This window comes from Protopterus annectens, chromosome 5.part0, assembly GCF_019279795.1.
Source record: "Protopterus annectens isolate FY-2018-M chromosome 5.part0, PAN1.0, whole genome shotgun sequence".
Taxonomy (NCBI): Eukaryota; Metazoa; Chordata; order Ceratodontiformes; family Protopteridae; genus Protopterus; species Protopterus annectens.
In genome coordinates, this window is record NC_056735.1 from 1,748,801,155 (window position 1) to 1,748,817,999 (window position 16,845).

The 16,845-nt window shown below is 39.7% G+C and overlaps 1 protein-coding gene across 1 annotated transcript in view; it reads right to left on the minus strand.

Annotated features, from left to right (window-relative positions):
* Window positions 1-16,845, minus strand: part of DOP1B (DOP1 leucine zipper like protein B) — a 2,336,114-nt gene that overhangs the window by 739,451 nt on the left and 1,579,818 nt on the right. The window contains exon 22 of the mRNA XM_044071549.1: window positions 5,967-6,092. Within this exon, the coding sequence (XP_043927484.1) occupies window positions 5,967-6,092 (126 nt within the window). The remainder of the gene's footprint in view (window positions 1-5,966; window positions 6,093-16,845) is intronic.

Below are 16,845 nucleotides of genomic sequence, written 5' to 3' on the forward strand. Positions count from 1 at the left end.
TCTTCAGTCCTGATTTCCATTACATCATTTTTTTACACTTTCATGGTGTTCCCAGGCTAACAGATACTACATTCTTGTTATCTTGCAGGAAACTACAGCCATAAAAGACATTCCACATGTAAACTCCAGTAATTATTCCTTAAGTTAAAACAATAGGCAGGATGCTTCACTCCAGACTCATCGACTCTAAATTTTAACTTCAAAGGGACAGACATGCAATAATTTTAACTTCAAAGGACAGACACGAAATGCTTGACTTAGCTTTCTTTACAGCAGAGGGCAATGTTGTTACATTGTTTTAAGTTTAACATTTCAAAGCATATCTTTTCATTTAAGAAAACAAGCTTGTATTTCAATATTTCACAGTATTTTCTTTCAATTAAGAAAAGTCTGTAATTCAACAGTCATATTTACAAATGACAGAATTATGTACCAGATTCTATCTGGCTAGGCTGGCAGCCTTCACAACGTTTTGTTCAGCATGTACCTCGCAAAGCACATGCAGCAGCTGGAGAGACCACAGAGGTTCCTCACCAGGAGGATTCAGGGCCTCAAAAATCTACTATATACAGACAGGCTAAAAGCCCTAACCCTCTACTCAGTTTCATACAGACTCCTCAGAGGTGACCCCTGTCTGATATCCAAGGCAATCTCAGACCCCACCTTGATGAGAATACTGCATATCCACAACTCAAGCTCCACTTGAGTAACCCCGCATGGGTGGCCTCAACCAGGTCTGTTACATCAATAGGATTTGTTGGCAGGATAGATTTGTGTCCCAGAGACTCCCCCATCTGTGGAACAGACTCCCTCTCCATGTCAAGCAGAGTACCTCTTTACATCTTTTTAAGCTCAACCTGGACAACTGGACAGGAAACAGAAAATACATCCCTGGGATTCTACCTGTGCCCCTGCTGGACAGAGGCATTGGGTGCTGACTTGTCTAAACATGGGCTAAACTCTTGGCTATGTTTATAAGGGCCTCAGGACCAATAGCTTAGTAACTTCCTATGAACCTATGGACTTGGTATTAACCAACATGAGTAACCACCGCAGGATTCCTGCAGTGTCATCCTCCCTAGTAAGAGCCGACCACAAAGTGGTCAATTTTGAAGTCACCATCTCCTTCGACCCCCACTCCTAGCTAGGGTCAAACAAAACAACTTTTCCAAAGCTGATTACAACCTCCTGAGGAAAGGTATAAACAGCTTCATAGCCCCTTCCCCTCCAAAGGAACTGGCACATATGTCCAAACCTACACCAAAGTACTATATGAGCATTTATATAGCTGCATGGAATCAGAAATACCTGACAAGACAAAATCCTCCTCCTGAAGGAAGATTAAACCTGTCTGGTAGACATCTGCAATAAATAAACTCTATAATAAAAAGGGAAAAAGTGCTGTCCAGGACCAAGAAGGAGCAGGTGTTTAATTTGAAGCAACCTTTCCTTAGCCTGAAACAGCAAATAAGAGCCCTAGTGAAATCCTCCAAAGCAAACTTTGAATCCAAACTGGCCACATCTACTGAAGACAATCACAAGGCTTTCTTCACATATGTCCGCAATTTCAAGGGAAGCACCCAGACCTGCTCAGAACTGGTGGTCAAGGACACCACATACACAAACGCAGTAGATATAGCCAACCTCCTGAAAGACAGGTTCCGTGAAAACTTCACCCCTCTGTCCCCCCAATCAATAAATCAGGACATCCCCAGCACCTGACCCCTCCCCTCTCCTTATCTCTAGGGAGCAAGTCATCACTACCCTCTCAAAGGCAAAAAAAATGCAGCCTCCATGGGATGCAATAACATCCCAGGCTGCATCCTACATGAACTCAGGCAGGAAATTGCAGCACCATTAAGCACCCTATTTAACCAAAGCCTGAGTACCGGCTTTGTCTCATTCGAGTGGAGAACAGCCATTTCATCCCTTTCCACAAAGGTGGAGCATCCACCGATCCAGGAAATTACAGACCCATCAGGCTAACTAGCTTGATCTGCAAGGCCATGGAGATTATCATGGACCTCATTAACAAGGACATTGGCAACATCCAAACAGTCAATCCCACACAATTTGGTTTCGTCAATGGGAGGTCAAGCCTATTAAATTTGGTCGACATCTTTGTGACAGTCATCAAAGCCATGGACGAGGGGAAGAAGGTACACACCACCTACCTTGATCTGGCCAAAACCTTTGATACTATTCTCCACTTGGGTATAATAGATAAACTTTCTCAACTAGGCATCAATCTATATGTTATCAAATGGGTAGCAAACTGGCTCACTGAGAGAACCCACCTAGTCAAAACAGGGGACTTCACCTGTAAGAAGTGGACACCAGGAATCGGTCTTGAGGCCTTTGTTGCTTGGGATATACTCTTCTGAGGTGCAGGCCAAAACCAGTGGGCTGCAAGCTGGGCACTGTCATCAATTCCCCTAGTGATGTGGACATCCTCCAAAAGGGTCTCACCCAAACAAATGACTGGTGCCAGAAACAAGGCCCAAACTGAATGCCAAAAAATGCATCACCATCCCCTTTGGGAAGAGTGACGTCCCCAAAAATGATCACATTAATAATAAGATCTTAAGGATGCAATCAGTCATGAGGGACTTGGGCATCCAGGTTGATAGCAAACTGACTTTTGACCACCATATTGCCTCCATTGTACAGAAAGCTTTCTACATGGCCCACCTCTTTAGTAAGGGTATCTCATCCAGTGACAAGATGGTCACAACATCCCTGTATTCTTCCCTTATAACATCCATTGTTAAGTGCAATGCCCCTTTTGGCATGTACCTCACAAAGCACATGCAGCAGCTGGAGGGACCACAGAGGTTCCTCACCAGGAGAATCCAGGACTTCACACATCTACCCTACATAGACAGGCTAAAAGCCCTGTCCCTCTACTCAGTCTCCTACAGACTCCTCAGCAGTGACCTCTCTCTGGCATACAAAGCAATCTCAGACCTCACCTTGATGGGACTGCTGCATATCCGCAAATCAAGCTCCACTCGAGTAACCCACAAGCGCGACCTCAACCTGGTCTGTGACATCAATAGGACTTGTTCGTGGGACAGATTTATGTTCCAGAGACTCCCTCTTCTGTGGAATAGTCTCCCTCTCTTTGTTATTACACCTTTTTAAGCGCAACCTGGATAACTGGATGGGGAACAGAAAATACACCCCTGGGATACCACCTGTGTCCCTGCTGGACAGGGGCATCAGGTATCGACTTGTCGGAACATGGCCTAAATTCTTGGCTAGGCTTGTAAGGGCCTCGGGGCCAATAGCCTAGTAGCTTTCTATGAAAATTAACAGAAAAAAAACTGTAAGGCTTTTAACACATCTTTAAGCTGTCATTAACAACTGGCTGGTAAACTGCAAGGTAAAATCCAATAGATCTTTGTCCGACTATGGCACAAGAAAACTGAATGGGTCCTGTCTGTGACTGTGGTGGGTTGTCTCGGTCCTGCCACTTGACTGGCCCTCCTCACTCAAAGACAGGCAGTGGTAGGAGTTCTAAACTTTAACAGACTGCCAGAGGGAGGGTAGAAAGGCAGTGCTGTTTGTTGAACATTTACTATACAAATAACTTCTTAAGCACATTAATAGCTATGGTTTACGCCTTAACACATTTAGCACTACATCAGCCATACTCACTGCCGCAGATAGTACTTATAGTAACATAAATGATGGCCTTGTAACTGCCAGGGTATTCACTGATATGAAAAGTGCTTTTGAAACAGTAGACTGCAATGTGTTATGCCATAAACTGGCAAGTCTTAATTTTGGAGACAACACAATTGTGTGGTTTACAAATTACTTAAAAAATAGATAATTTCAGGTACTTGTTAAAAACCCATTTTCTGATATTTGTATACTCACTACTGGAGTTCCTCAAGAATCTGTGCTACTCCCGTTACTTTCCTCATTCAAAAATTTTCATGTATGCAGATGATATCCTACATGTAGAAAGGACAGACGCCAGTCTCCAAAAATCCATAAAATAATTTCTTACAATTTTGTTCCTGGTCAGCTGAAAATAACTCTTCCTAAATGTGAGTAAAAGATGTGAGGTTGTTCTCCACCCGTGTAAATTATCAACCTTAAGTCAAATTACTATTATAGACAACAGCAACAATTGCATCCCCAATGTTACTGAACAGAAATACCTAGGATTAATTCTGGCTCTCTCAGTTTACTACCACACTCAGGCAGGCTCAATCAATAGCAAAGTGAAATCCCAACTTTCTTTGCTACAGGATATTTTACTTTCTTACTCCCACTTCTAGGACATCTTGAAACTTACATATGGCCTTGTTACGCTATGTCCCAATTCTGCCTACAATATACAAAAACTGCAAATCACGGAAAATAAAATTGCCAGGTTTGCCCTACTATCAAACCAGCAGTAAAATCATTGTAGTGTCTTGCAAAAACTCAAATGGCTGTCTATTCCCAACCAGGCCATATACCTACGCAGGTCCTTCCTCTTCAAAATATTAAAGCTATGATACTGTCCTTACTGAGGAGCAAACTACTCATTAGAGATACTAATTAATCCCTCAGACATACACATTTATGAGACCTCTGTTCAAGACTGCTATAGGTAAAAACAGCTAACCCAAGGAATGATCCAACCACCTGGAAATACCTAACTTCAGAAATTAAAAATTTCAAGTCTCTTTTAGAATTCAAAGAGACTCCACAGGCTCATCTTCAAAGGGAGGCTGAGTATACTTGCTTTTGAAACACTAGTTAAAATAACTTAAAAAACTAACCTGACTACTTATTTACTAACATGTTTACAAAATGTTGATTGTGTTATTCTTGTACTTTAACACCTATTAACTAGCATTATGCAATACATAACATTTATGTTATATATATTTGCATTTTAAATGTAATGTGTATAATGTCTGCATGTTGTACATTGCTTCTTCATGGGACATGAATGAAAAGGGTCTGTGAACCAACATGGTCAACAAAATAATAAATTAAATAAATAAAAGAGTCAGGGGCTCCACTAGTAGATAAGTCAGTGCTATATGTCATTCTGTAAAGTTCAAAGCTATGTAGTTACATCAAAAATCAACACAAGCCACCACTGATTTCCCAGCTGAACAATGAAGGTGTGGATAACAATACAGGAAAGCTGCACAAGGCACCGAAGAGACCATTCACAAACTCTGAAGCAAAGAAGACCTTTCAGTGTCATCAGCAATTAAGCAATGCAGAGATTTGAAAACTTACAGCAAAGCTTCTTCAATAGAACGGATACTCCAGTAGAAAAAGTATTTTCAGGGGAACCATATCAGATGTCACCCCATATGACAAAGCTAATGGGGACACAAAGTTCACATATCAGTTTGCTGAAGTGACCCAAAAATCACCCAAAACCACCAACAGCTGCATTGGAGGAAGATCCCTCAGAAGCCTTAAAGGACTGTCTCTCACAGGGTAAGCTCAACTGCAAGAGGAATTTAACTTACTCTGGAATGAGTCACCAATATGAGTATCTCTCAGTAAGATTTTAAACATCTGACAAGTTATGTGATAAAAACTAGCTTATCAGAGACAGATGCCACCAGTAGCAATCAGCTCACAGTGATGTTATTTTAAAAGCATAATAAATCATTCCACAATTAGTATTAAACATTTCCAATGAACCTCAGCAGCACAAGATGCTGAAACTGTGCATTAAAAAGCCTAAACAGAATGTGACAGTTCACACTGCTTACTGCATGGATAACCCCAGAGCAGACTGATTTCTCTTTACATTTTACAGCAAACTGCCCTCTCCGGAAGCTATATTTTTCTCTACCAGACATGGTGATTCATTGAAAAGCTATAATACAAACACACAGGCCTTCACTAATGTATTACTTTTTTTTCCTTTTTTCACAGCACAACGTCTTTAGTTGTAATTTAGAGTGCCAAATGCACTGTTTTAGTTCATTACTAACCTTGCTTTTATTATGACTCTTCTTTCCCTTTTTACTGTTCCACACAGTTGCCACAGCAGCCATTAGTTGAACCCCAAGATGAGGTGTAAGGGGATTTAGAAATTCAAGAATTTTTTGTTTTAATGTCTGAAAAGAAAAGAAAATTGCACAGTTATGAAACACACTGATTTCTGTTAAAGTTCTACAGTGTGTTCAGTAGCATTCTGTGTTACAAATGCACATACAGAAGAGGAAATCACACAAATAACTTTTCAAAGCAATGATTCATTTTTACTTTTCTTCATAACCCAGAAAATGTGACCATAGCATCTGTATCTGAAATGCCTGACTATACAACAAACTTAAGTGAGTGGAAAATATGATTTTTAAATTATTTAAAGTGCCAATCTTGAAAGATCCTGCATATTTTTTTGGTAAATGGACAAAGTACTGATAGGATCAATGAGGAATTGTTAAACATCATTAATGGAGCATACATTTACCAGTTTTCTTTTTGCTGCATACTGTGTTGGAATATGTCTATTTTATATGTGCATAAAAAAGCCCATCATACATTCCAGAAGTTCATCAATTCCCACTAGTGATGTGGACATCCTCCAAGAGGGTCCCACTCAGACAAATGACTGGTGCCAGAAACATGGCCTCAAGCTGAATACCAAAAAATGCATCATCATCCCCTTTGGGGAGAGTGACAACCCCACTGATTATCACATTAATAAAAACGTCCTAAGCACTCAATAAGTCGTGAGGGATTTGGGCACCCAGGCTGATAGCAACCTGACTTTTGACTACCATGTTGCTTCCGTTCTAGGGAAGGCCTTTTACATGGCCCACCTCATAAGTAAGGGTATCTTATCCAGGGGCAAGGAGGTCATAACATCCCTGTATTCTTCCCTTATAAGGCCCATTATTGAGTACAAAGCCCCTTTCAGCATGTACCTCACAAAGCACATGCAGCAGCTGGAGGTTCTTCACCAGGAGAATCCAGGGCCTCAAACATCTACCATACACAGATAGTCTAAATGCCCTATCCCTCTACTCGGTTTCACACAGACTCTGCAGACGTGACCTCTGTCTGGCATACAAGGTGATCATGGACCCCACCTTGATGAGACTGCTGCATATCCGCAAGTCAAGTTCCACTTGAGTAACCCACACGCGCGGCTTCAGCCTGGTCTGTGACATCAATGAGACTTGATGGCGGGACAGATTTGTGTCCAAGAAACTCCCCCATCTATGGAATAGACTCCATCTCCACATCAAGCAGAGTACCTCTTTATCCCTTTTTAAGTGCGACCTGGATAACTGGATGAGAAAGAGAAAATGTACTCCTGGGTTTCCAGCCATGTCCCTGCTGGACAGGGGCATCGGGTGCTGATTTGTCTAAACATGGGCTAAACTCTTGGCTAGGCTTATAAGGGCCTCAAGGCCAATAGCCTAGTAACCTCCTATGGTCCTATGATCTATGTTCAATTGTGCATTTTACACCTTGTTTTTGAAGAATAGTGACTTGTTAACTACATTTTTACTGTCACCCTAAAGAGTTATGTATGTGCCCAGCATTACTGTGTGTGTGTATACATAAAAGCTGGTGATATTTTTTACAAACACACACACTCACGAGCCAGATCTATTACAAGATAAACAAACATACACACAATACAGACACACACACACACACACACACACACACACACACACACACACACACACACACACACACAATACACACAATACACACAATACACACACACACACCGAACTCTAACTTTTACAGAAACTGAAGGAATGTCAGTCCACATACAGCACCTCCTTGTGGTGCTGGAGGAAACCAGAACACATTAGTAAACCCATACAGAAACAAGGAGGTCCTGCAGACTCTACACAGAAATAGCCACAGCCAAAAACACAACCACAGTAGAGAACTATGAAATGTTAGCACTACTTACTCAGTGTGCAACTGTACCAATGAGCAGCTGCTTTTTTACACATCCTTCTGATAAATCATCAGACAGCCACCTATCTCATGCAAAAATTATCTTTGTGATGGCAAGAGAAACAAGTAATGGTCAACTTGTTACTCTTAAATACAGTGCAACCCCAGCTCCACCCCCACACACAAACAAGCATAACAACAATGCTAATTTTTATGATAGAAAGAGAAATATATTATGACCGCCTGTTACTCTTACATTGGAACCCCCCCCCCCAACACACACAAAACTGATTCAGCAAATACAATATGTTGTGTGTGACATTACTTCTGCCACACCAGATCAGTGACTGTTGTTTAACAGTTATCAAAAAATAGCAGGGTTAAGTTATTTTTATTCATCTCACTCGGGATAGAGTTTGTCATTTTTCCATGTGCCCAAACTGGGGTATTTTATTTTTATATAAGTGCAAGATTTTGCATGGCAAGTTATACCTAAAACCAATGCAAAAGACTGGATTTCACTTTTTTTCAACGGAATAAAAACTTACTCTTGTAGAATTACAGTTGTTTCTGTTACTTCAAATAAAATTACGCGTCATATCACAACAAAATAATAATTATCTAATGCAACTATCTAAAAGTATTTTTTGTCCTAAAATCTTTGGACAGCTGCCATTTTCTTGATTTTTCAGAGGATCCTCTTTCCCAAACGGGGACAGGCTAACAGAGGAGGAAAAAATAGGTGTTCACTGACCCTGATTTCAGTGAATGTCCCTGATTTTGCTTCATATTTTTGCCCTGTCCCTTATAAAATTTTTGATTTCCTGGTAAATCACTCTAAATTACAGTCAATAATACAGCTTACAGCTGCATACTTGTTACTGATCAGAAAAGGCACGCTAAAGCAAAACCTGTTCTATCAACTTTTTAAATGATTAGAGTAGTATCTAAAAAGTGTTCCTAATTTTATGGCTTAGTTATCCCATTATTTTAGGTATTGTGGATAGCTAACTCCAGCTCTGACTAGAGCTGTTCATGTGTCCCAACAAAGCCTGTGGCCCAGCATTATAAATCCAATACCATTAAGTCATAGTGTAATTTGCTCAAAAGGGCAAGACAGACTGATAAGCTGGATTTGCACAGTAGGAGTAAATGTAAGTTACTGTAAAGACAGGAGAATAGGAGGTAAAACAATATTTTGAAATGACAGCAGTATTCATCAGGCAAGCAGTCAGGCACCAAGTGTATGCAAACATGCCACAGTGAAACAAGAAGAACAAAGGCCAACTGTGCCCCCCAAATAGTTACTGTAGATCAGCGTGTATGCACTGTGTCTTTAAGGAGCATAGCAAGGACTGAACGTGCACATATAAATACCGGGCACGTGCTATTCCCAGTGCCATTTTGAGAGTGCAGCCAGAGAGTGAGCATGTATGATTCCAGTAGTTAGTTTGTATATCAATTACTTAAGTTAAAGTCAGTAAATCTCTACAGTGATGTGCTTGTATATAATAAAGCTGCTTGAACAGAACCCATGAAGACTCTTCTACTGTGCCCAAAGTAGGAGAGCAACATGGCGTCAGACCCAGGATTGCAGAGAATAAGATTTGGAGCCATGAGGTGCAGAGATGACAGTGAATGTAAACTACGAGAAACAAGCACAAAAAAGATCCAAAAAGGAAGCAAAGGTAATGAGAATACACACAAACTACTTATTTCATAAAAAGGACAAAACAGGGCATTACAAGGGCACAAAATACATTATTAAACATGCGGGAGGCACAAAAGGTTTATTATCTAAGGGAAATGTTTAAAATAAAGGTGTCTGACAAAACGATTATCAGAAAAGTAAAATGAGCATGTTTAAAAGCAAAACAGGCATGTTTAGAGTAAAATGAGCACAAGAAAAGTACAGTGGGCATGAAAATGGGACTGAAGGCGTTATAAGAGATCTGGGGGCACAGGCTGACAGGAACCTCTCCTTCGACCATCACCATTTCCACTGTGGTCAGAAGGTCCTTCTATGTAGCACATCTCATTACCAAGGGTTTTGCATCCAGGAAGAAAGAGGCCATCATCTCTCTCTACTCTTCCCTCATTAGGCCAATCATTGAGTATAATGAACCATTTGGCATGTACCTCACTAGACACATGCAACAGCTGGAAAAGCCACAAAAGTACCTCATGAAGAGGATCCTAGGCCTTAAACACATGTCCTATATGGACAGACTCAAAAAACTCCATGTTTTCTTTGTCTCATTTTGTCTACTAAGAGGTGATCTCTGCTTGACTTATGAAGCCATGTCTGACCCAGCTCTGTTAGAAATGCTACATCTAAAGAAATCCCAATCCCTTCACACCACACGCTCCGGAGACCTCAAGCTCATTACCACAATCAACAGAAATTGCTGGAGGGACAGGTTCATAACCCAGAGACTGCCCATGCTCTGGAATAGACTTCCCATGCATGTCAAGCAGAGCACGTCACTGGCCCTCTTCAAGGGAAATCTTGATGAGTGGATGGGAAACAGAAAGTTCACTCGGGATCACTCCAGTGGCTCTACTTGATAGAGGCACTGGGAACTAACATCGGGCAGCATGATGCCAAGGCACTTCTATGGGCTAGGCTTGTAAAGGGTCCAGGGACATTAGCCTAGTACACACCTATGAACCTATGAAAAGAGATTAAATGAGCAAAATGAATATAACTAGGGCAAAAAGAGCACATTAAGCATAAATAAAGCAAGGCGACTGCATGTTTTTGGCAAAGTGCTGTGTATTGCCATAACTACGACTTCATATTGTATCAAGGGCATAACTAAAGTTATTCGAAGTAACTCAAAGTGTGTAAAAGTGCTTACAGTGTGTGCTTATTACTGTGCATGTATTCCAAAGAGTTTATTTGTGTGCAAAGTGCCACTACTTTGTAAAGTGCAATCGAAGTATAGCCATTTTGAAAAGTTTCTTGTGCTCGGTATGTCTATTCACAAAGTGCTCCCATTACAGAGTATTTCTTGCACTATAGAGAATTACCTAGAAAGGTACCACCATTTTGGGGAAATTTCAGTGTGCTGTGTATAGTTTATTCGCAGAGTGCTATTACTTCGAAATGTTACTGACTCTGAGCTTCTCTTGCCCAGTCCATTTGCATTGTGCAGTTATTTGATATGTTTCTTACACTAAGAGGTGATTTCTTGCAATTCAGTAATTTCAAGAGTATTACAGTGCCTGACAGACTTGTTTCGCAAAGTTCAGTTACAGAGAGGATTACTGTGCTATTTGGCAAAGTTGCAAGTACTAGCATAAATTCCTGGCATATGTGTATGTGCTCATGCTTATTTGCAAAACCTTTCACTGGTATATGTTAATATGGCAGACAGATTTCGAAAGCCCTTACCACTTGTATTGGATCAGAATATTGCATTGAACTGGAGAATATTTGAGCAAGAGTACGGTATTTTTATACAAGCAGTTTATTCAGATAAAGATGCACACACCAAGGCATTCATTTTGCTAAACGTAGCTGGGTCAGAGGCAATAGAAAGACAGCATTCATTTGTGTATGCTCCGGCAGTATATGGAGAAGAAAGTGAAAACTGTCATATTGTTGTACAGGCTGAATCAAGGGAAGACCCCAAGTGTTTGAAGTGCAAGTTCAGAGAAATGTGTAACCCCCAGGCAAACATTACACTAGAGAGGCATTTGTTTTACACGAGAGATCAGAAACCAGGGGAGATTTTTGCAGCTTATATAACTGATCTGAGAAACAAAGCCAAAATGTGTCGGTTTGGTGACTTAAAAGATAAGTTAATAAAGGACAGGCTCGTGTGTGGTATTAGTAGTGCTGCTGTGAGAAAGATTTTGCTTCGTGAGAGCATTATGATTTAATGTTGACTAAAGCCACTGAGATTTGTCAGATCCATGAAGTGACAGAAAAACACATAAGTGTGCTTGCTGGCAAACAGAAATAGGCCTACTAAGCACATGGCAGCCACAACCCCTGCTGGGTCACCCATGTTGTTCTTCAGCAAGATCTAAGACCAGTTCAGTTAATGGAGCATGCTCAGTGCAGTACAAACATGAATCAGCAAAACCCAAGCCCACTTTTATTGTTAACCTTTGCAACTGTGGTGCAAACCATTTGTCTAAAATAGAGAAATGATTAGCATTTGATCAGCAATGTCACAAGAGTAAAAAATTGAATCATTTTCAAAAAGTTTGCAGATCAAGCAAACCTCACACAGTTGTAAAGAAAGGTCCCAGAAAAAAGCAGGTTGATCAAGTGGAGATGCAGCAGTCAGTAATTGGTGAGAGAGTTGATGCAGTGAATTTATTGTTAAAAAGTGAAGTGTTCGGTACAGTCTGGATGAATGGTAAATCCACACAGCTTAAAGTAGACACTGGTTCAAAGTGTAATGTTATATCAGCAGACACATTTGATAAAGGGAGAACTAATGAGCAACTCAGTGTGGTCAGTGGTCCGAAACTAGTTGCTTATTGAGGTGAAGAAATTCAAACCAAAGGCTCAGTGATGCTTTCATGTTATTTGGCCAATAACTGTTACAACTTGTTATTCTATGTAGTCCAAAGACCATTACAGTCATTACTGGATCTCAAAGATAGTTTGAGAATGAATCTGCTTTCTTTTACCAAAGAAGTTCATCATATAAATATATATGCTAGTTCCAATTTTTCTGAAGCTATTTTCTCAGAGTATGCTGATGTTTTTGATGACAAGTTGGGCAAACTTCCAGTTGTGCATTCCATGAAGTTAGACCTAGAGGTCACTCCAGCAGTCAAACCAGCAAGAAGAGTTCCGATAGCTATGCAGGATAAAGCTGAGGCTCAGTTGGATAATATAGTACAGCAAAGTGTAATTTGTCCAGTTACAGAACCAACTGAATGAGGGTCGTCTATGGTAGCAGCTCACAAAAAAGGCTTAGGCGAAATCAGAATATGCACTGACTCAAGAGATTTGAACAAGGCATTGAAGATACCGCATCATCCAATGCACACAGTCAAAGAGGTTGCAGCTCTAATATCGAATGCCACAGTTTTTTCTGTCTTGGATGCAAAAAGTTCATTTTGGTAAGTGATGCTTGATCGCAAATCCTCATTACTAACCACTTTTGGTACTCCATTTGGCAGATACAGATTCCTAAGGATACCATTTTGAATAAATTCTGCAAGTGAAGTCTTCCAGCTTGCAATGGAGAAAATATTTTTGGGTTATCCTTGTGCCATAACAGTAAATGATTTATTGGTTGGAGGCAATGCTGAAGCAGAGCATGACAGAAACCTAAAGAAAGTTCTAGACAGAGCACGTGAATTAAACTTGAAGCTCAACCCTCTAAAGTGCAAATTCAGACTACCAGAAGTTATATATGTAGGTCATTTGGTTACCAGTACTGGCTTGAGACAAGACCCCACCAAGCAAGCAACTATTATTGAGATGTCAGCACCAGACAATGCTCAGGCTCTACAACATTTCTTAGGTATGGTCAACTATTTTGGCAAGTTTATACCAGCTTCAGTGAGTTGAGAGCTAATGTGCAAAAATGTTGCATGGTCATGGTTAGAACAGCACCAGAAGGCATTTGAAGACCTCAAGCAGAAAATCGCCACCCCACCTACATTAAGATACTATAATGTAAACAAACCAGTTACTCTTTCCTCTGATGCTTCAAAATTTGGTCTTGGTGCAGTTATACTTCAAGAGGGCAGACTGCATCTAGAACACTTACCCAAACTGAGATGCAATATGCTCAAACTGAGGAAGAACTTTTGGCAATAGTATTTGCATGTTCCAAGTTTCATGATTACATTTATGGTCGAGCTATTCAGATTGAAATTGACCACCAACCTGTAGTTACTATTCTAAAGAAGCCTATGCATTCCGCTCCAGCAAGATTACAAAGAATGATGCTCAAATTGCAAAAGTATAACTTCAAAATGATCTACATGAAAGGCAAATTACTCAGTCTGGCTGATACCTTATCCAGATCACCCAGAAATAAAAAGGAACAGCTTGACGTGGTGGTAGTGCATAATTTTTCTACCACTAGGCTTGATGAGTTGAGAAATCACACAATGACTGATCCAATTTTGGAAAAGCTCAGTCACTACATTAACGTTGGATGGCTGTCAAAGCAGTCTAATGTACCACCCGAAATGCAAATCTATTTTCCTTACAGAGATGAAATGTTGATGGAAGATGGCATTATTTTCAAAGGCCCTAAAATTGTTGTTCCTGCTTTCTTACAACACGAGTACATCCAGATTTTGCAATGTGGTCACCTAGGTTCTGCATCCACTAAGAGGCAAGCGAGAAAACTAGCATTCTGGCCTTCATTACTGAAAGACATTGATAAAGTACTTTCTTCTTGTTCAGTATGTAATAGCACTAGACCGCATTTACAAAGAGAACAACTTCAGCTAAGTCCAGTTCCTGAACTACCTATCTTCGAGTGGAACAATCAACACTACTTGGTATTGGTAGAGAGAGACTTCTTTGAATTGGTTTGAGATTGACTTACTACCTAATCTAACATCTACTACTGTTATTACTATGTTGAAACATCATTTCTCAGTCCATGGTAGTCCACACAAAGCTATTTCTGACAATGGTACTCAATTTACAAGTCAGTTGTTTCAGAATTTTGCAAGAGAATGTGACTTAGTACATGTTACTAGCAGTCCTAAATATCCACTGTCAAATGGTGTAACTGAACGTGCAGTGCAGAATGCAAAGCAATTACTTGAAATGTCAAAGCGTGACAATACCGATGTCTTTTTTGAATTTGCTTAATCTTAGAAACATACCCCATGATGATATTCTCAGCTCAGCTGCTCTAAGACTTCTTTCCAGGCAAACAAGAGCTATGCTACCTATTAGTTCCAGTTTATTGAGGATTAAAGCTAAGAACAACAAAACCATCAAAGCTCAATTACTTGAGAAGTGTTCTATCCAGACGTCTAGTTATGATAAATTGAGCAGATTTCTTCATCCGCTGAGGGAAGGAGAGACAGTGAGAATACAAATGGCGAAAGGTTTCGATCGGATTGGTTACGTTACAGGCAAATGTGCCAAGCTGAGATCCTACCTTGTAGAATCTGAGAGTGTGAAGTACAGGAGAAATTGCAGGCATCTTCTTCCTGTACCAGAATCATCATTGCAGCATTGTTCCTGTGATACAGACTCAAGAACTCAAAGCAAACCAGATGTTGTTCCCATTCCAGTGTGTGTTTCAACCTCTACTTCTATTCCTGAAGATGTTCCAAATACTTCCAAGGTTGAACATTCTGTAGAGACAGTTCCAGTTGCTAAACCTAATTCCCAGTTTAATGATACACGATATGGTTGAATATCCAGGCCCAGTGTGAAATATGCAGCAATATGGACATAACTGTATATATATATATATATATATATATATATATATATATATATATATATATACCTAGTGTATAACTGCATGACAGAGAACTACTTGTAATACCTGCATGCCAAATAGATTCATAATGCTGCATGATCTATTTCTCAAAGAGGGAGGATGTAGATCAGAGTGTATGCGCTGTGTCATTAAGAAGCACAACGAGGACTGAATGTGCACATATAAATAACGGGCACATGCTATTCCCAGTGCCATTTTGAGACTGCAGCCAGAGAGTGAGCATGTATGATTGCAGTAGTTAGTTTGTACATAAGTTACTTAAGTTAAAGTCAGTAAACTTCTATCGTAATATGTTTGTATATAATAAAGCTGCGTGAACAGAACATACAATGACTCTTCTATTGTGTCCAAAGTAGGAGAGCAACAATTACCATGTCTGTAACAAAGATAATTAATATTGTGTGTCTGAAAATTTGTTTAGGAGGATGAATATTAGGTTTCTTGCACTGTGAGAATAATTGATAATACATAAACTATAACACTGACATAATAACTATGGCAAAATAACAACCAGATATTATCCTAAACTAATTTACTTAAATTGTGATTACAATACAAATAAGAATACAAAAGAACAGAGGAAACACAAATTACTATTATTCATTTATTTTACAACAAAAATAAAAATAATGATAACAGGTTTTGAACACAGATGACTTAAAAAAATAAACTTTTTGGGGTTACATGACTATTATAACTTTTTCATGCTTCAAAATCCAGTCTTCTGTTTACCAACAATCAGCCAGTTTAACATTTAATGAATTAAACTGCCACCCTCTAAAAGACAATGTCATTTCTATCTGATCCAGAATCTTCTAACATATTTATACAAATCACAGTATTCATTACTAGCTACTGCATCGTATTAAGGGCCTCTGTAAAAAGGCCATGTTTTCACGATGCAGCATTCTGTGATTCATAGACACATCAGCAGTAAACAGTAGTGGCCACATTGTGTTGGCACAGACAACCCTTCCCTCTCAGTCACTCTCCCAGACACAAGCAAACAGTAAAACACAGATGTGTAAAAAACCAACCAGATACCCCATACCTGTCCCTCTTGTGATAACGTCCATGATGTCTCCTTTTCATTCAGAGAAACCTGGGTATACCTCAGATCACTGTTAAATAATTCCAGCAGTTTATCTGAATAATTCAACTTTGCATAATAACTACCCCCCCTGTCCATCTTCCTACTTCTCAAATCTTTGATGTTGCTAAGAACTCTCAAAACCAAACTTTTTTCTTGGGTTAAATTACTAGTATACCATTCTCCTGGTTTTCATGTATGTCCTAATGTCGTTTTCAACAACAGTCTTAAAATGTAATAACACTGGATCTAAGGGTAGGTTAAATGTGCTTTTCTTACGAAGAGAAGTAGCAGAATAATATTTTTGGAATCACACAATATAAGTTCTAAATTCAACTTCCTTAGAAAAAGTTTAAAGTCAAGAAGTGACTCATTCAAGTCTGCTTTCCAGGTAGGAAC